We start from the raw sequence: 20,408 nt of genomic DNA, 5'->3' as shown, positions 1-20,408 counted from the left end.
CACTCCACTCGCCATCGCCTCACGCTCCACTCGCCATCGCCTCACACTCCACTCGCCACCAACTCGCACTCCACTCGCCACCGCCTCACACTCCACTCGCCATCACCTCACACTTCACTCGCCATCGCCTCACACTCCACTTGCCATCGCTTCACACTTCACTCGCCACCAACTCGCTCTCCACTCGCCATCGCCTCACATTCACTCGCCATCGCCTCACACTTCACTCGCCATCGCCTCACACTCCACTCGCCATCGCCTCACACTCCACTCGCCATCAACTCGCACTCCACTCGCCACCAACTCGCACTCCACTCGCCATCGCCTCGCGGTCCACTCGCCATCGCCTCACACTCCACTCACCATCGCCTCACACTCCACTCGCCATCAACTCGCACTCCACTCGCCACCAACTCGCACTCCACTCGCCATCGCCTCACACTTCACTCGCCACCAACTCGCTCTCCACTCGCCACTGCCCCGCACCCCCCGGTGCCTTCTCCCGGCTCTCCCCTCCCCTCAGGGCCCCGCGGCCGCTCCGCCTCCCCCGCTCCGAGCCGCGGTTGGCCGCGCCGGGTCCCTGCTGACACGTCCCTTCCCCGCCCGCCGCGCTGCCGCCGCCATTTTGTGCGAGCGGCGGCCGGGGAGGCGCGGGCAGCAGCAGCGCCGTGCCCGCCATGCCTTCCGCGCCGCTCCGCGTGGCCGTGGTGTGCTCCAGCAACCAGAACCGCAGCATGGAGGCGCACAATATCCTCAGGTAACCGCTGCTGCCCGGTTTTYCCCCCGTGCCGGCGGCGCTCCGCTGTCAGGGGGCCGCGCTTCGGGGCCCGCACCCGGCCCGGCAGGCCCACGGTTACGGGACAGCACCTCCCGCCTTCACCCCGTTTCCACCCCGTCCTCAGCCCTCTTGTATCCCCCTTCACCTGGCTTCCACCCTGTTTTTATCCCCTTTTCTCCCGGCTTGTACCCCGTTTCACCCCGTTTTTACCTCGCCGCCTCCGCGCCCCGCTCCAGGCCGCGRTCGGGGGTCCGGGCCCTCCCTGACGAACCTGCGGCCTCAGTGTTGAAAACACGGGCTGGGGAGTTCCCCAGAGCAGGGCCCGTGCCTTGGTGTGTGGAAACTCAAATATTCTCTTGTTTCCTTTTTTTTTTCCCCCTTGTTTTTAYTTTTTACCCCCTTGAATGCATCAGGAGGGGCCCACAGGAGAGCCGGAGAGGGGCTGTTCCTCAGGAACTGGAGTGATAGGGCAAGAAGTAATGGGTGTAGAGGGGAAATTTAGGTTAGATATTAGAAAGACATTTTTTTAGTGTGGTAAAAGGGATGGTGAAACATTGGCACAGGGTGGTTGTGGCTGTCCCATCCCTGGAAGCGTCCAAGGCCGSGTTGGACGGGGCTTGGAGCARCCTGGGATATTGGAAAGTGTCCCTGTCCATGGGTTGGGTTTTAAGGTCCCTTCCCAAMCCCAAAACATTCTGTGATTCTGTAAAAACTGAGACCACTCTATGCCCTGAAAGAGCCCTTTCCTCTCACAGGAGACCCGGAACATTCTGTTCAGAATGTTAAATGTRTTTGAGATTATAAATGTTAATCTGTTTAGCGCTCCAAGTGTTCTCATCTTGGCTGAAAAGGTGAAATGGGAGACTGGGGACGGACTGACGGACAGGAGAGACCTGATCTGCCTGAAATCATGTCCCTAAATCTTCCCTTTGCACTGCACGAACGTGATAAACTTTAATAATTTTATTAAAGYTACATCAAGAAACACTCACAGTAGAAATAAACATTGATGGCACAGTAAGCAAAACAACCGTGTGTAAGCTGTGTAAATAATAAAAAAAAAAAAAGCTTTGAAAGGAATAAATAACAAGCATCTGGTCTGGCAGCCATCTTACTGTGACAGCATTTCATGCACTTCACGCTCACACTTGGCATTGGATGATACCTGTTGCAGTTCTGTGAAAACATGACATTGTTTTTCATCTAATAATGCTGGAACTGAGTTTTAATTGAGACCTGAGTATGAAGGATAAAGTCAAATTTACTTCTGATGTCTTGGCATTTTCCTTCCCCTGTGTTTTTGCAGCAATAAATCACTTCCGGTGTGACTGATGTGTGGTAAATGTGACAGGAAAACGTTTGGGGGTGGTTTTTTTTTCAAAGTCTCTTGTCCCTTAAGATTTTAATTTAAAAGTTACAAAACTGTATTTAGAAAACGTTTAATTKTATTAACATCCTTTGTAACTATGGCAGCAGTACCTAAATGGCAAAACAGATAAATTGCTGATGCTACCCTAAAGAAATAACTGCTCATTTACCAGTAAACGACAGGAAAATGTCTGTGTTGGCMCAAAGCCAGCCTGCCTCACCAGTTCAGGGCAGTGTCTTGCTCTGTGTTTCACTGCAGTTGGGAAGAACATGATTAAAAGAGGAAGAAGAGTTAGGAAGAAACTGAGGAATTATGAAACTGGAAGGTATTTTGTTAGTGGGTGACTTTAAAAGACACAAATTCTGTGTACTGTTGGAAAACAAAATCTGGAATCCGGCATTCAGAGTGTGCTTGTGTATTTTTTAATTAACTACGTTTTAAACACTTTTTTCTAATTTCCCAACAGAAGTCAGACTGAAGGTCTGTCTGAAGTCTGTTGATAGAATAAAAYCCATCACCACAGGGGTGTGTTGAGCCAAGGAAACAAAGGGGGARCAGGAAGAGCAGTGCAGAAAGGCACAATCCCTCCTTCAAAGCCGTCAGACTGGATGTGTGTAACCCATCCCTCGGTCAGATCTTACTCATCCTGTCTGGTTTGCTTTTGCAGATGTGACGTGCAGCCTCTGCTGGGGTGGGGTGAGGTGAGAGGCAGAACAGGCCTCGCTGCTGTCTAAGCCCTGCACAGCAATAACAAAAACATCCCCGTGTTACCAACACAAATCCACAACACCGGCTGCTGGGGCAAAAATTAACCCTACCCCGGCCAAAACCAGCATGTTCTACAGGTGTTTTATCTTTTATTTTCTTTGTTTTACTTTTTTTGCTGTAGAGTAAGCACTTAGRCTATGGTTGTCCCTCAAACAGGAGGAAGCAGAAGGGTAAATCTCTCACAACCAAACATTTTATGCAGCACCTTCCATATTTCCATTTYTGTATATTTGCTGGGTTGTACCCTTGAAAGGAAATTACTGAATTCAAGATCTCTGTGTCACTGCTGCTAAKGAAAACTTGTAGGATGCTGATACACACTTCAGGCACATATTCCTTATTTTGGAAACCTGACTCTTAGGAAATTGGGAGTATGAACATGAGATCTTAGTGGCAGCAGAGGATTTCAAATATTGCAACCCCAGCAGCTGAGACTTAAATTTCATGTTGATGTTAAGACTTGTAGTTCAATAAACTTAAAATTGCAGCTGTGCTCTTTCCATAAGTTGTTAAAGCTTCTCTCCTGGCATCATCTGTCAGCACCAAAATGCAGTGAGGTATTGACATTTGTGTTGCCAAATTTAAGAAATCCTGAATTAATAAACCCCCAAGAAGGAGACATTTTCACATTTTTATATTAAAGCACACTTTCATTTGACAACTTAATAGTGACAATGCAAATTACAACAAGTTTTTAATATTCAGAATTAGTTAACAGTGCTTTTGTCCTGCTGTTCAGCAGGGTYGGCCTGTTTTGGGAGGTGTTTTTTAAATATTGATTGAGAGGCATAAGATATTTTCTAAGTAGCCTACAAGGGTTGCTCATTATTTTCCTGCTACCTCTCATGGAAGGGGATGTGTTAAAATRAGTGATTTGTCCCCTGAAAATCTTCACACTCTCAGCTGCAGTAGCACTGCAGGATTTACTGCATTTATTTTAATACTCACTAATATTTCCTGCTGCCATTGAAAAGAGAGGCTGTGCTTTAGGARTGTACAATAAACTGAAAAAACAATTTCATAAGAATGACTGTGATCCCCAAATGACAGTGAAATAAAAGAAAGGCGTGGATAAAAGTCAATGTTTCAAACTGCACAGATGATTATTTCTCCTCTCAGTGCCTGAAACCAAGTGGTCCCAATGTGTGGTTTGTCAGTGCAGTCCCAGGCTGGGCTCTGCTTTCAGAAGTGTTTGCASCTCTGAAATCCTTTGGAAGGAAATGCTCAGGGCCACTTGAGTGGTGCTGGTGAGCTCCTTGTAATGAGCTTTGGACTGAGAGGTGAGCAAACCTGCTGAGAATGAGGTCAGTCTGGTGACTCACTTTGTCCTTAATATACTGGTAGTTTATTTACATCAGCCTTAATTAATAGAAACAACTTCCTGAAATGTGATAATTATKATTCTGTTAAAGTTTAAACTCCACATTTTCAGTGTTAGGATAGTCTGTTAGTCTGTCTTACCCTTTTCTGTTTAGCACAAAGCTCATTATTTTCCAATTTATAGATGGTTTTACTAGGCCAGAACCAAATACTGGCTACACATTGTCTTGTAGAAATTGTTCATTGTTAAAAATGTGCCACATTCCCACAGACACCTGATGATTCACTCCACTGGATGTGTCCAGCTCTTCAATAAAACCAGACCCCTGAATAATTGTTCTGTGCAGGCATTTTTCCATCTCCTGTGCCCCAATTGTTGCAAGAAAAAAAGTTGAAATGTTTTTAAAATCTTTCGTATTAATAGTATTTTATTATACCTGGGGCATAAATAGTGTGAAAATKGACACTACTGCATGCCAAGGTACRAAGCATGAAATTCCATGTGAGGAAYTCATATTCCAGCTATTTGAGGAATAATTTTGAATGGCTCATGGGCCTTGGAGGCCCAAATTCTGGTTGTGTTGAATGTCAGAGATTTCAGGTCAGCTTTATATGAAGTCGCAAACTTCAGGGGTATTTCCAGCAATTGGAGGTGGAGGTTTTAATGTGTGTGTGATCCAAACAGACCAAAAGAATAATGGTAAAGAGAAAAGAAATAAAAGGAGGAAACCACAGAAGAAAAGGTCAAATTGAAACATGAATTATTTAGCACTGCAATTTCTTCTGTACATATTACATCTCTCTTCATGTCGAGCAGAAGCAACAGAATAAAAACTTGGGTCTGCAAGTATTGCAGGGAAAATAAATGAACAGTGACTCATAACTGCACCATTTACATGTGATGGAGGACTGGGAGGGGCAAAGAATTGCACTTCTTTCCACTTGTATCCATTTTCAGTCTTTAGTCCTGCAGAAAGAAGCAGAAAATCATCATGTATCCTGTCTGTTTACAGAAATAGGCACCCATAAATAGCTSCTGGAGGAAAAAGTGTGGGGAAGCAAGAAAAGAGAAAGGAGGGGCTGTGTTCCAGTAGGAGGAACTGAAGGAAATAAGTGTTGATAGTTGCAGAGCAGTGCTGGAGTTTGGGGCACAAGTTTGATCACAGTTTCTGCCCAGAAGCGTTTGGGATCACTTTGAAGACACACTTTGAAGGCAAACACGATTTGAGTTGGTGTTTTCTACTGAATTTCCTTCTCTCTGTGTGCAGCCCAAGCACTCGGGGTGACTCTTGCACTCTGCTCACTCTGTTCACAGGAAAGCCCTACAAATTTGGGGTTAATTCTGGGGCTGTGGGGACACAGGCATTGAGTTGTTTGCTTGCTTTTTGTTTTAATTTAATTCACTCAATTCCGTCTCCACTAAAGCATTGAAGCTGAAAGTGTGAGTCCTTAAAAAATAGATTGAGTTGTGATCTTCCTGTTTCAAGTTATATTGTCGCCACCAAACAATATTGTTTCGGCCTTCTGGATGATAACAACAGTATTTTACTGCATGATTTTGTCTGTTAGACCACCAGAAAATCCTTTTTATCCCATTATTCAGTAGATTGTAATATGTCCACTAGACCACCAGAAAATCCTTTTTTTTTCCCATTATTCAATAGATGTCATATTTTTAATCCTAGTGAAGGATGTATTGAGGTTCGATGCAAATATTTCAATTAATCAGCAAAGACATTTTGGCATTACTCCTATAGACAAGCAGGTTCCTGCCTCTTTTTTTTAATGATAACTATTAAAAAAGTAATTGTTCATGAGAGTGGAATGAAACTGTCCCTGGTTTAGCCAAGAGTTTTAGAGAGCAGCCAGGAGAACATTGCCCCTCTTGTGTAAAGGTAATTGCACTGGATGGTTTTCAGTGGCAGGCACACAAATCTTTATCCTGGCTAATTAAATTACACCAGAGGTAGTTTGAGCAACAAAGTGAGAAGAATAATKCAGTTAGGCCAACAATCTTAGCAGGACACTTCAGTATTGAGCAGTCAGTGCTGTTATTTATTTGTATTAAGAGAAAAACATCTCTGCTTCCACTGTGTTGTCCATGAGTGAATAAACAACACATGCTTTTTGCAAATCCAGGGTGTCTGAAAGCACAAAAGGAAAGCACAAAAGACATTTCCAAATAGCTGTGAACCATAATTGTAAGAAAATTCCTGTTGAATAGAGGTGTTTCTTTAGGAAAGGTGCCTGTGTTTGGATTGTAACCACAAGGAAAATACACATTGGGTGTCTTGGCATTTTGTTTCCCCAACTGTTCGGCTGTGATTTGGCATGTTTTTCAAATTCACTCTGTTCTTCARCACTTTAATTTTTTAAGTCCATCCAGTCTCATGATTTTCTCTCCCCCCTTCCCTTGTGTCTTTCAGCAAACGAGGATTCAGCGTCAGATCCTTTGGCACAGGGACTCACGTGAAACTGCCAGGACCAGCCCCGGACAAGCCAAATGTTTATGACTTCAAAACAACATATGATCAGATGTACAATGATCTGCTTAGGAAAGACAAAGAACTGTATCCCTGTGGCATGGCCTCTTTAAAAAATCCACTGTGGTTCATCCTTGAAAGGTGTAATTCATTATTTGGCATTAAGAATCTAGAGTTGCTTGGCTGGCGAATTTTAAATGATTTTAAGTTTATAGGAAGTTTTTTAACCATGGGCCTCTAATGCTCCCTTGTAAATTGTTACCCAGTTCAATGCACACATCCCAAATGCTTTTTGTAGWGTGTTACCATGTTTAGCTCTTGAATGAAAACACATCAATACCCTCACAGATTATCCATTGCCTCCCCTGCACTGTGGATCCTTCTCAGTGCAAAGACTCTCCTGGTTATGGATTTGGGAACAKCGACCACCTCGACATTAATGTTGTATTTAGCTCAGACAAACTGCCAGGTAAGGTTTACAGAATACTTTCTCTGGGAGAGAGGATWCTTTTCATTAAAGAGCTCACCCTTCTCACTGAGGATTTTGTGATACGTGATTTGCTCTGTGCTCCGAGAAAAAATAACCCCATAGTTCATAAAAAATGGACAGGTGAGAGCCCAGTAACATTTAATTCCGGAGAGCAAAGGTGATTGGGGTTAGGCACACTACTAAAAACTGTGACTAATGGCAAAACTGCATTATTTTTAAATACCTATATTTAAATTTTATTTTTTTTTTAAGAAAACCCACAAACAAAAATTGGGGCACTCATTCTATATGTTGTTTTTTCAACAAGGATCCTTTTTAAAAAAAACTTCAAAATGCAGGATATAGTCTTATTGGATCAAATGTAAAGTGCTGGTTTGTTTGATTTTTTTTTTAATCCCTCTGCCTATAGAGAAAAGGAAAACCTTGCAAACCTATCCTAATGAGGTATGCCCTACCCTTATCGTGATTAAAAGAACTGCTTAAAAGAAAATTCTTCGAACTGAGAATTAATTTTAACAAGCACGAACTACTTGAGATTTCCCTTTTGAATTCTTCACTGCTGCTGTGCTGAATATGGCAGTAGTTAAGGAAAAAAAAAAAAACCCAAAACAACAGAAAAGCAAGCTGTTCCCCCCCACTCAGCATGTTTTGGAGTCACCATTGTGGTTCTGCTCCATGCTCTGCTGTGTTCCCCARATGTATTTGCAGTGTTACAGTTAAACCTTTTCTCCAGATAAAGGAGGTTTAAACAGTGGCCACTGCAAGGGAAATAGGGCAACAGCAAATGCCTCTGTGACTTTGCTTTTTTGATTCTCAGATAATTCAAGGTTTTCAGACTGAAGACTGTCAGCACAGAAAGCAACTCCATTTCTAGAAGTGGGTTTTGAGGGTAAAGACTTGAACCAAAGGCAGAGCTGCTCTCATCAGCGAGTTGTGCAATAGTTTTTTTTGTATCCCAGGGGCTCTCAGTTCTGTTGGGTGAGCATTTCTGCAGAGAGGGGTTGAGAATTCCCTATGGGGTGGGAGGGCCTGCTCTCCTCATGGGCTTGGAGTGGGGTTGTGCTGGGGGAACAGGAGGAGGTGTGGTTCCATATGATTGAGCTGCTTGTTCTGTTTCCCAGCCTTGCTTTCATCACCTGTAGCCTTTCCATGTRCTCTGAAATTGGGAGTCTTGCTGACAACACCCTGCTTGTTCCCATATTCCAGTGAGGAGACACCTGAWGGTTGAGTGCTCTCCTTCCAGGCCCTCTGGACACAGCTGCTCTGTGAAATTGTGACTTTAAGGGAACATCCTCTGCCCAGAAAGCTCTCAGAAATGAGCTGCTGTGCTGTTGGCCCTCAGTCAGAGCAAAACCGGTTAAAATTATCTTAGAACAGATGTGCTGAACCTCTCCTCTTCACTTGTGAAAAGGGGGGATAACAATTCAAAACCCACTCTGCAGAGACTCAAAGCATCTTCATTGCAGTTAATTAGTGAAATTTAGAGCACAGGCTCTCCTACCTTGAAGGCAGAAGTTGAATTTCAAAGTGCAGGAACAGGGGATTAATGGAGTCAGGAATACAGATTCGGTTGAGTAGGTGGTTACAGTAGATCTAAAATGGAAGTGCTTCAAAGCCTTTTAAGATGTGGCAGTTAAAACTTGGAGTTTAAAATAAGGATCAGCATCTCCCATTGTATTTTTAGAACGTGGTATTTCAATTCCCTGACCCCCAATYGAGGACTGCTCCAAAACCATTTAACGCTGCTCTGAAGGTTCTTTTTTAAAACATTCCTCTGTTATTTCTAGGACAACAGTAGAGAATTCTGTTACTAATTTGAGGAAGACACAGCCATGGTCTGTAGTACAAACACACCACCTTGTATTTTATGTGTAACCCAACTCTCCAACATGAGGATTATTTGTCCTTGTGATCATTTGCCCCTTAAAACTCCATGAAAGGGTTTGAGCACTTCATTCTGGTTCTGTGGTGGTGACTGTAAAGCTGAAACAAAAATAGAACAAAACTGCTGGTGAGCCTTGACTTCAAGTGAAGGCAAAAATTAATCAAGGGTGAAACTTGCTAAACAAATTTAAACCCAATTTAAATCATCAGCAGTTGTTACTATGCCCAGGGATAGGAGCTGTTCAAATGGAAATTTGACCAAAATTCTTCAGGAATTGCTCCTGGGTTCTTTATCAATGTGAGTAACTCCATGGCTGATTGTTTCTTTTCCTCAACCCTGATGTGTCTGTGACCCTCACATTAAAAAAGATTTTCAGAGATGGGGTTATTTTTAATTAGGGGGGTAATTTTAATTAGGATTTCTAGGCAGCCTGCACCTACCATGCAAGCTTGGCCTTCTGCTCGGTTCCTGACATTTTTTTTACTTCCTCTCTTAATTTGACCTCCCTAACTTTAGATAGGATTCCAATTTTAGCTCCTTAGTTACATGAGGCTGTAAAATTGAGGGGAGGGTGGAAAATGTGTCCTCAAAAAGTTCCTAAAGCTGCTTCACTTAGAAGAAAAAATCCAAAAATGAAGAAGAAAAACTGGCTTGGTGCATCTCCCTTGAAGACACTGATTCTTCGCTGTTAAAAAAAATAAGGTTGTGATAATMTTGGTGATGGGATTAGTTTTAACTCTGTGAACTCCAGGCTGAAGTTGGATGCCCCTGTGATATTTCCATGTAGCTCAGTCTTGAGGAGTAACTGACTTAAATTCTGCTTCAGGTAAGCTCTTCATGCATGTATTTTATAAAATCTTATATTTTCATCTGCTTTCCTTCGTGGATTTTGAACTGATAAGCACTTGTCAGCTTCTCTCCTGAGCCGTCATTCYAGTGTTCAGAGATGACTTTGCAAGCCACTTCAGAACGTTTAATTTCAGTATGTTTAGAGGGTTTTTRTATTTTTTAGTTGGGTATTTTCGTTTTTTTGAAGCCTAACCTTACAAGAGCTAAAAATAGTTGAAATCATGGCATGAGTGTCAGTGGTAAAACTTCTTCCAAAATCAGTACAAGTCTCATTTTTCTTTCTTACCAYGTCTTTCAAAGCTCTTCAGTGCTCCTAGGACTAGAGGGAAGGGATGAGGATGGAAAGAAGTGTTTAAACTGGATTTGAAGACTTCTAAGAGGTGCATTTCTGCAGATCAACACACTTCCAGCCACAGGCTGGATTCCAATCCCTTTTGCTCCGTGAAGGATTCTCAGACCAAAATGCTTCACAAAGTCTTTCAAAGGCAGCAGTTTCAGCATTTCTTAGTCTGCCTTCAGATCCCACTGCCTTTAATCTTGCTTTCATTCATGTTAAGAAGGAAATATATCAAATTATAAAAAAATAAGCCAAATATATATTATTTAAATGTTATTTCCCCTGTGTTTGAGCTTTGGAATGTGATAGAAATTACGGACTCCAATCTAACAGCAAATGCTTTTCAACAACATCTTTGCCATCCTGTCTCTTCTGGAGAGTCTGAAAGATTTCTTTCCTTACCCGGAGTGAGTCCCAAACATGCTCTGAGGAATTCTTGACTGAAAGATTCTGTCTGAGGCTGATGACTCTTGTAAAACCCATWCAGAGCTGAAATGATTCCATTCTTTGGCAGTTTCATCCCAGTTTGAAGGAWGGGAGCAAAGTGACAGTCGATGCTTCTTGCCTTGAAGAAGTTCCCTTCCATTAACACAAAACTTCTGTGCCAGCTTTAGGGATGCTTATCCTTTTTTTTCCTTTATAATGATTCCAAATGAATTTGGAATTAAAAAAAATCCAAATTTCACAGTAGCAACTGTAATTTGTTAAACTGGCATTAATTGCGAGCCAGAACATTTCCTGCAGAGCTCATCCAGCACGGTGCTTTCTCTGCAGGCTCCTGGTGCAAAGTGGCCCTGCTGTCTCTCATTGTATTCTCAGGCTTCCCAAATGTTCTAAATGAAATTGTTTAATTGATTTAGGGTTTGCAGTGCTCATGGTTTGCTTTGTCTGAGGTACCTGTAAGTGGAAATTTGGATTTTCACGGCGCAGAGCGGTGCCAGCGGCGGGAGCCAATTTGGAAATGGCTGTTGCAGCCCGAGCTGGGAAARGGGTGATTCATCCTTTCCCTTCCTCCAAGCACTTCCCTTCTCCCATTCCTACATTTGCTGCTCATCTCTGGAATCTGGAACCACTTCCCAAACCCGAGCAGAGCATCCCCGGCGCCGCTTCCCAAACCTGAGCAGAGCATCCCCAAGTGTCCCTCCCGAGCCATCACACTGCTGTTCCTGAGAGTGACAGCAGAAATGCCATCCGTGGCACTGCCAGGGCATCAAACACTGGAGATTCCAACCCAAACCGAGCTCCTCTTGGAGTTCCTGCTTGGATCAAGTGCAGAAYTGTGGTGGCACAGTCAGACATGGCACATCTTCATCTTGTCTCTGGTAGTTTGTGTTCCTGGCAATCCCTTCTCTGCCACCAGACTTTGCCCTTCATAGTTTCTTTTCCTCTTTGACAGCTTTGGATCTGTCCAGTTTCATCCAAAACCATTTCAGCTGCTCAGGATTAGCAAATTCTTTTGGAATTTGAGCTCAGGGCTGAACTCCAGGTGTTTTCTGCCTTCTCTGATGTGTGGGTACAGACCCCTCAGCTTTGGGGCTTAGCCAGGCTTCAGGAGTGAATGTGCTCAGTTGGATTTATCCATGCAGCTCGTGGTTTACAAATGCTGGGTGCTTGTCCTTCACAAGGAAAAACCGTTTTTTTGCAGGTCATTAATACACAAAYGTTGCAGGAATGTCATGGAGCCCAGCATAGCATCTTCATGTAATTTTGGATGGCGTAATTTAAGTTACTGCAGTTTAAGTTACAGCCTGTTTTGACCCCCTCTTTCTCWCAMTTTCTTATCTAAAATCCATAAATCTTTGTGTTAATTAAGGTTTTTCATCTCCGTAGCTGTGGAGGTGGGGGAAGCATTGGGGATGCTTTGGCTTTTGGCCACAGTTCAAACCACAAGAATCCCAGTCTGGTTTGGGTTGGAAGRGACCTAAAAGRTCAATTTGTTGGAAAGGACCTAAAAAATCAACCCCTGCCGTGGCARGGACCCCTTCCACTATCCYRGSYKSYYCMARSCCCMWYCMRMCYKGSCYTKGRMMMYTYCMRGGSMWYCMRRRSYTYYYYKRRMMARSYKKKSCMMCCYYCMRGGRRGRAWTTTTTYCYKRWWATCCCATCTTAATTTYCACYTGAATCCAACAGAGCTATAGAATGATTCAGTATGAAAACTTTACTGAATTAGGAAACAACAAAAGGCTTGTGAACGATGTCTGATTTGGACTAAAGTGCCCAGTTTCAGTTGCAAAGGAAAGGAAATTTTGTTCTCAGGGTGTGGAGTGAGGGCAGTTACTGCAGCCATAACCACTGTGCTGGAAATGCTGAATTTGTGGTGTCTGTGCYCATTTCCAGGCTTTTTCCCTGTAAAAAAAAGCTGATTCTGAAGGTGGGAGAAGGCTGAGCAGCCTCACCCCCCTCACACACTTCATTTCAGGAAATGTCCCGTTCTCAGACAAACACAATGTGTTCTGTTTAGAATGCAGATATTAATAAATAAATTAAGATTATACAGAAAACAGACCTATAACTGCCATTCACGCTCGGTGAGAAGCGCTCTGCCCTGCTCTGCTTTTCCCAAAGAAGAAATGCAGAGTTTGAGGATGGTGGCAGCTGCACCAAAGAGAATGATCAGCAAATTTCTTTGAAGATGTCGAAGCTTTGGGTGCCAGCCATTACTTTTAAGGTTTTTTTTTTTTTTTCCTAGAAAGGATGTACATATTTTAGGTTTAATAAATTGGCCTCTTGCATATTTTTATCATGGGATGGAAGGGGCTTTAAATCTCATTTCACCCCCTCCTTGGACAGGAACATATTTTGCTAGATCAGGGTGCTCASAGCTCCATCCAGCCTGGCCTTGGACACTTCCAGGAGTGGGGCAGGGGGATAGGGATGGGAATTTTAGACCTATATAATGGAATTTTATAGATTTTTAGATCTATATAATGAAATTTTATAGCTTTTTAGATCTATAGCATGAAATTTTATACCCCAGCACTTCCAGCTCAAATCACTCATGAGCTTCAGCTTCACATGGGAGTTTAAATGGAACTTTATAAGATCAATAAGATAATTTTTCTTTCACTATAAATGATAGAGATTCCATTATCTTAGCCATTTCTAGGTTAGTCCTCATAGCTAAAAAAATACTTTTTGGGTCCTGCCAGTGAGAAGTTAATGATAAAGTGGTTGGAGGATGTTTGAAGGGATGTTTTTAGAGGGGTGAGGGATGATTACCCAAGTGTCTGGAGCAGAATCCCATCAATTGGATGGTAAAAGGCATTTCTGGTGTGTAGGACAGGAATTTTAAATTTGGGTAGCAAAAGCTGTAAAATCTTTAAAATATTTAGATAAAAACATAACTTTTTTTTTTCTTTTAAGTAAATCTTCATCACTAGTATGAGGTACCCTTAGCTAAAAGGAGACAATGCACAGACTATAATAGAAATTCTCCTTGAGGATGAATTGAGTCAAAAAACTCAACTTCTGTGCTGCAACATCTCCTTTTTMTAGGAAGCCTTTCCATTTCTGAGTTGTCATCCATAAATTCCATCCCATTGTGGATCTTTTTAGCATAATTACTCCAATAAAGGTGAAATCTGGGTTGGGCTCAGTGTAAAAATGTGGTGGATTTGCTCTGCTAAGAGTTTTCAGTARGGGAAGAGAAATGCAGATGTGTCCTGGTGTGAGTGTGGTATGGGGTGACAGCACAGAAAATCAGGGAAATTTTGTCCTGAAAACAGAACAGGGATGTACGGAGTTGAAATGTGTTTGGAGGAAAGCAAAACCTGATTTAAATGATCCAACACCTGCCTGTGTGGTGAAAACCATGAATAAGTTGTGGTATCTGCACTCACCTGAGCTCCCAAAGARCAAAAAGCTGAGTTATTATGCCTTGGAAATGATTTTACAGAGCTCATCCCCCCCTGCTTGCTCAAAGGAGGGGGTGCTGGCTTTTTCCAGGTGAAAAAAAAAATCAGGCAACAAAATAGGAAAGGACCATGAATCTTAAATGCTTCTCTCAGTCTCCTTTTATAGGCAGATGGACCCTTGGAAAAAAAAAAAAATAGCTGTAAGTTGGCAGCAGAGAGCCAGGCTGCGAAACAGAAAGCTTGTGTGGGTTTGGGAATCTGCGTAATTCTGTCTCCAGGCTCAGTCAGGGAAGCGAGGGGACAGATGCCAGCAACATTTTATCCTAGAAAGGCAAAAAAGAGAACCCAAAAAAGCGTGTGGGATGTTGTGGATTTTTTTTTTTTTTCCCCCTTTCCCTTTTGAACTGCGTGATGTAGAAATGAGGAGTGCAGAGCCCGGGAAGGGCTCCCCTTCCAACTGAGCAAAGTGACACAGGCAGATGTTGGTGTGGTTTAGAAATGGCAGATTTTTTTTTTTTTAATTATATTTTGGAAATGATATTTTGGAAATGATATTTTGGAAATGATATTTTGAAAATTTTCCTGCTCTGCCAATAACCCAAGTGGGGTTTTTTCCAAGCATAACAAACCCAAGGGGTGCTGCTGTGCAAGAGCTGCTGGTGACAGCTCTGGGCTATAAAGGACAATGGTTTCATAAATCAGGAGAAATCATTGGGGAAGGAAGTGAAAAGATCTTGGTGATGACATTGAGAAAAAAATGCAGAAGTCAGTTGACAATTGACAACATTTATTTGTGATAAACCTTGGTTTGTGGGGCAAAATTGAAATTACAAGTAGTTGAGGCGCAGTGATGCAGACACAGAAAAAATTTGAATATATTATCAATATTGATATATTGATAATGGAATATATTATCAACATGAAGTAGACTCTTGTAGGTAGAAAATTTGGTTTAATTTTTACTACTGCTTAATCACTTGGGAGATTTAAAAGCTTTGTTTGCTTGAACACCTTGAGCACTCAGGTGCACATCTGGGCAGTAGAATTGCCAAAAAAATAGGCAGGAAATTGTTGGTGTTTTGTTACAAAAATATTGGGGCTGTTTTCTGAAAACAAATYTGTTTGTGTCACCTTTTCAGCGAGGAAATCAGCCCAGGTGACCTCCTGCATACCGCTACAAATTATGGGAATTTCTTTTTCTCAGAATTGTGTTATCTCAGGAAATTACAGCTCTTATTTTTACTGTTATATTGTAAAAATATATATACTTAGATGGCTGAAAATACAGCTGTGTTGAAGTCAGGCAGAGATGCATCYACTTCCAAGCTTTCCTGATTCAAACCTTTCCTGGAATTCCTAATTTACCCCTAAAATTTTGCCTTCAGAGGGAGTTTGGCTTYACTCAAGCTTTACTTACAGATTTCCGTGCCAGTCAAAGCTGGAATGCTCCTAATGGAAGTGCACATCCCAAAAAGCTGGGAAATCAGTGGGATTAGAGAATCCTGCCTGGAAAGGGGCTCCAGGATGTAAAATCAGAGCCTGGAGGTTACAGCACCAACATAAAAATAGCTCAGAGCAGCATCACAGATTCCTTTCACACCGTGTGAAGCTCTGACAGGCACAAAGGCTGTGTTTTTTTTCATTCCCGTTTATGAATCTCAGGATATTTTTATGGGATGTGCTTTTCTGTGGTTTCTTTTGACTTTCTCTTGGATTTTTTGCTTTTTTTTTAGAGTTTCGGGTGCACAAAGCCATGTTCCAGGTGGGGTTTTGTGCAGGTGGCACCTGAAACTCCACCAAGTCACCTTTGAAGAGTGAGGGGCTGAAGGGAATGTAGGACATCCTGCTCACAGGAACAGCTGGGGGTTCTCAGCATTCAGGGATCCAAAAATAGGAAAAATTACCCAAGAAAAATTGCTTTTCTGAGGGTATTTTAAAGCTGTGGTGACAGTGACAGATCTCTGAAAAGCAGCTGCATGATGGGGATCACGCTGTCACCGTAGGAAACTCATCAGTGGTCACTGATCTTTAGATTTGCAAACAGAATTTTTGCAAATTTTGGAATTTTTGGAATTTAAAAAATGCAGTTATTGTTTAACTTGTGCTGCTCCAAACCATGACTTCTCTTCAAGTAAAGATACTTAACTCAAGCCACTTCAGATACACACAGAACGGAATTTTACACATGTTGGACAGAAATAAGAGAATCAAACCACGGCCAGAAAGATTCCAGAACTGCAAAGATGTTTTTGATTTGATCCTAACGTGTGAAGAAAGAGTCTATGATCAAGTAGTAGAAGGTAAGAAGCTTGAACTGATAAACCAAATTAACTTTGAGTGCTTTTTTTTCCCCTCCTCCCTCATGTCCTTCACAAATCTTGAAGATTTTTTTTTTTTTATTTCTGTCTCCCCCAACTGCTGGAACACCAGTGAGGATGAGAGTTTGCAGTGATTGATGCAGATTTATGCACCAGGCGASCTCTTGTCCCTGAAAGGTGCTGGCAGCTCCAGAATGTGTGTACAGCAAAGGGCTGGTTTAGGGAATTTATTAAATTTATGTTTGGTTTGGGAATGCTCATGGATCTCAAAAGCTCAGAATGGATCTCAAATGCTCAAATTGGATCTCAAATTGGATCTCAAATGCTCAAAATGGATCTCAAATTGGATCTCAATTGCTCAAAATGGTTCTCAATTGCTCAAAATGGATCTCAAAAGCTCAAATTGGATCTCAATTGCTAAAAATGGATCTCAAATTGGATCTCAAAAGCTCAAAATGGGTCTCAAATGTTCAAAATGGATCTCAAATTAGATCTCAAAGGCTCCAACTGGATATCAAATGCTCAAAATGGGTCTCAAATGTTCAAAATGGATTTCAAATTGGATCTTAAAGGCTCAAACTGGATCTCAAATGCTCAAAATGGGTCTCAAATGTTCAAAATGGATCTTAAATTGGATCTCAAAAGCTCAAACTGGCTATCAAATGCTCAAAATGGGTCTCGAATTGGATCTCAAAAGCTCAAACTGGCTATCAAATGCTCAAAATGGGTCTCAAATTGGATCTCAAAAGCTCAGAATGGGTCTCAAATTGGATCTCAAAAGCTCAAACTGGATCTCAAATCCTCCAAATGGGTCTCAAGAGCTTAACTGGTATGGAAAAACAAATCTGGAAAAACAAATCTGAGCTGTCTCCCTTCTGCAGCTCCCATCTCTGCCCTCCAGAAGGTTTCTTTTGGCCTCCCAAGCAGTTTATTCCCGTTAGAAACCTCCTGGACAGGTGGAGGAACACTCTGGGTGTGTTAAATTCTGCAAATGTGCTGCAGCTCTGCCCTTGAGCGCAGCAGGGATGTGCCAGAAGGGTCTCACTCTGCTGGGGATCCAATTCCAGTGAGCACAGCACAGAGGATTGATGTGAACTCCCTCAAAAATCTGGGATTTTAGCAGGAGCTCAGTTTATTGCTGAGCTGAGAGCTTTGTGTGTCTCTGGARTTTCTTGGTGCAGGATTTTGGGAGTTTTAGGAGTTCTCTCCACACTGAATTGGTGCCACCCACAGAACGAACTCGCCCTCTCCGTGGTCACATCACAGCAGCACAATTTGGCCTTTGCCTGTGATCTCAGGCCTCAAGTGAAAAATTTGAAATATTTTTTTGAGTTCTGAGAGCAGCTGCCCTGGTCCTCGAGGGGATCTCAGCAAGTCTGAGTTGAAAAGCACCTCTCACTCTGGTTTTTAGGTGTGAACACCAACCACTCACTGATTTTCCAATTGTGAATCTCTCTCCACAATGCCCTTCCCAGCTGGCCCAAATGGCTCTGGCTGTGAAAAYTGATATTTTAAAATAACTTTTCCAAAATGAAGGTGCAGAATGGAGGGAGGAGAGAGCGACTTGGGGGTTAAAAACTGGGCTTGGTAGGAAGGATTTGTTAGGGARGCACAACACGAATACATGGCTGCACTTGGAGAAAGATGTTTGATTTTTCCCCCTTTCACTATTAAGTGAAACATGTGAAAACAGAATTTTTCTATGTGACTTTTATTTTTTCACCCTTGTTATTAAGTAAAACATGTTAAAATAGATTTTTTAATGTGACTTTTATTTTTTCCTGCTTTCACACTTGTTATTAAGTGACACATGAAAACAGAATTTTTTAATGTGACTTATTTTTTCCCCCTTCACTTTTATTATGACTTTTATTTTTACCCCTTTCACCCTTGTTATTAAGTGAAAAATGTTGAAATAGAATTTTTTAATGTGACTATCAGTGCTTAGCTTGTCGGAGTTCATCTTGCAGTGGAACAGAGTGTTGGGTGTTTTTTTTATAAAATGGAGCAATTAAAACCCTCCAGGGGAGGAAGCCCAAAATCCTCCTTGACTTTTGAGACTCTTGATCTTTAAAGATTGTCAGAATAAGAGGAGCAGTAAATTCTCTTGAGCAGGGCAGATAAACTTCCATGACCCTGAACAATTTCATTTCCTAAATCCACCTGTTGTTTTTGAAACAAAAGGGATTATTAAGACAATATTAAAAAAAAAATTAAAAATTGATTTGGAAAACATGAATGTGACTACATCAATGAATTTTTAAAATCTTGTTAATCTGATCCTGTTCCACCCAAAGTTTTGCTGTTGTGTTTTGCTTTGAACAGATTTAAATTCCAGAGAGCAGGAGACGTGTCAGCCCGTGCACGTGATCAACGTGGACATCCAGGATAACCACGAGGAGGCCACGCTGGGTGCTTTCCTTATCTGTGAGCTCTGCCAGTGTGTAAGTGCACAGGGATCAGGGATTGTGTGTCCTGGGGGTGGTTTAGACCCAGCTTAGGGGCTGGGCTTTGCTTAGTGCTCCATCAAAACCCTCTATGTTGTGGTTCTTCCAGTAAAATCGCAGTCAAAACRTGAATTTCCACATTCTGCTTCTTTTTGGGCAGATGGATGAATTGAATKGAGCTGGTGGTTTCCAAAGTGAACTCCTTTCCAATTAGGTGGGATTTAAAAGTGAGAGTGGCATTTTTAATCTAAATATCCTTAGAAACATCCCGTGGATAGATTTAAACAGGTGGATTTTAAACTAAAACTAGAACAGTGAGTTTCCAAAGTGAACTCCATTTCAAACCAGGTGTAATTAGGTGGGGCTTAAACAGGAGAGGTACATTCTGAATCCAAAAATCCTAAAAAATATCCTTTACAGGTGGATTTTAAAGTAAAACTAGAACAGTGAGTTTCCAAAGTAAACTCCATTTCAAACCAGGTGTAATTAGGTGGGGTTTAAAAGTGAGAGTGACATTCTGAATCCAAAAATCCTCAAAAATATTCTGTACAGGTGGATTTTGCTGTACCACACCAGCTAGAAAATTAAAACAATGAGTTGTAATTAGGTAGGGTTTAAAAGTGAGAGTGGCATTCTGAATCCAAAAATCCTCAAAAATTATCCTATACAGGTGGATTTTAAACTAAAACTAAAACAATGAGTTTCCAAGGTGAATTCCATTTCAAAACAGTTGTAATTAGTTGTAATCTGAATCAAAATATCCTCAAAAATATCCTGTACAGGTTTATTTTACTGTACCACACTAAATTAAAAACTAAAATTAAATAAGATGCACTCAACRTGCTGAGAGCAGAGGAAGGAGCTGTGTCCTTTTCCAGTGCCCAGGTTTAGGAGTTCACTATCCCAGACTGGTTTTAAGTCCAGCCTGTGGGATATGTTCTGGTTTTAAGCCCTCTCCAGATCCCAAAAGCCTAAAAAGGGTTCCAGGACCTGAAATCCCAACCATCTTTGGATGTTCCTGGAGCTATTCCGGAGCATCCGTAATAATCTGGGGAGGGGGATGGTGCCTCCTCAACAAAATCCTCCTGAGGTGCCACTTGGGTGGGTTGGGATCTACAAATGAACCYAAAACAGAATTTCTGAGCCTTTGGAAATGCTGGGAATCTCAATAAAACGTGCTAAAGCAGCACTGGGTAGAGCCTGCTGAGTTGGATTTCCCAGCAAATCAAAATCCCGGAATTAGCGCGGTTTTATCCCGGGATTATCGCGCTTTTCTGAACAGCAGATCCTCGAAACCCCCTCGCTCAGTCTCGTTTCTCTTGTAGATACAGCACACAGAAGACATGGAAAATGAAATAGATGAGCTGTTACAGGAATTTGAAGAGAAAAGTGGAAGGACTTTTCTTCATACGGTCTGCTTTTATTAAAGCACATCTGTCTCTTAGGCCTTAACACAGATGAGGGAAGCATGTGTTTAAAGTTCTGATTATACTGTATTTTCCTGGAAAAT

The 20,408-nt window shown here is 42.0% G+C and overlaps 1 protein-coding gene across 2 annotated transcripts; it reads left to right on the top strand.

Annotated features, from left to right (window-relative positions):
- The first annotated feature begins 609 nt into the window (after window positions 1–609).
- Window positions 610–20,402, top strand: SSU72 (SSU72 homolog, RNA polymerase II CTD phosphatase). Of its 2 annotated transcripts, XM_057387662.1 has the most exons (6): window positions 719–757; window positions 2,815–2,992; window positions 6,662–6,805; window positions 16,294–16,433; window positions 18,777–18,895; window positions 20,224–20,402. In XM_057387662.1, the coding sequence occupies exons 2-6, from the start codon at window positions 2,982–2,984 to the stop codon at window positions 20,323–20,325; spliced, it is 516 nt and encodes a 171-aa protein (XP_057243645.1). In that variant the 5' UTR covers window positions 719–757; window positions 2,815–2,981; the 3' UTR covers window positions 20,326–20,402. The 2 variants fall into 2 exon arrangements, with proteins under 2 accessions (XP_057243644.1, XP_057243645.1); XM_057387661.1 differs by lacking the exon at window positions 2,815–2,992 and having other exon boundaries at window positions 610–757.
- The last annotated feature ends 6 nt before the right edge of the window (window positions 20,403–20,408 follow it).

This window comes from Malurus melanocephalus, unplaced genomic scaffold (assembly GCF_030028575.1).
Source record: "Malurus melanocephalus ecotype Western Australia unplaced genomic scaffold, MMel_1.1 scaffold_1288, whole genome shotgun sequence".
Lineage (NCBI taxonomy): Eukaryota > Metazoa > Chordata > Aves > Passeriformes > Maluridae > Malurus > Malurus melanocephalus.
The sequence above is the reverse complement of the archived record's forward strand: the minus strand, read 5'-3'. Positions and strand labels throughout refer to the sequence as shown.

What these genes read in the sequence shown, in the direction of transcription:
- SSU72 (XM_057387661.1), top strand. Translation starts at nt 678, where the DNA reads ATGCCTTCCGCGCCGCTCCGCGTGGCCGTGGTGTGCTCCAGCAACCAG. An exon ending in GAGGCGCACAATATCCTCAG is followed by an intron (nt 758 to 6,661) that starts GTAACCGCTGCT and finishes TGTGTCTTTCAG; the next exon opens with CAAACGAGGATTCAGCGTCA. An exon ending in CTTAGGAAAGACAAAGAACT is followed by an intron (nt 6,806 to 16,293) that starts GTATCCCTGTGG and finishes AAGCCACTTCAG; the next exon opens with ATACACACAGAACGGAATTT.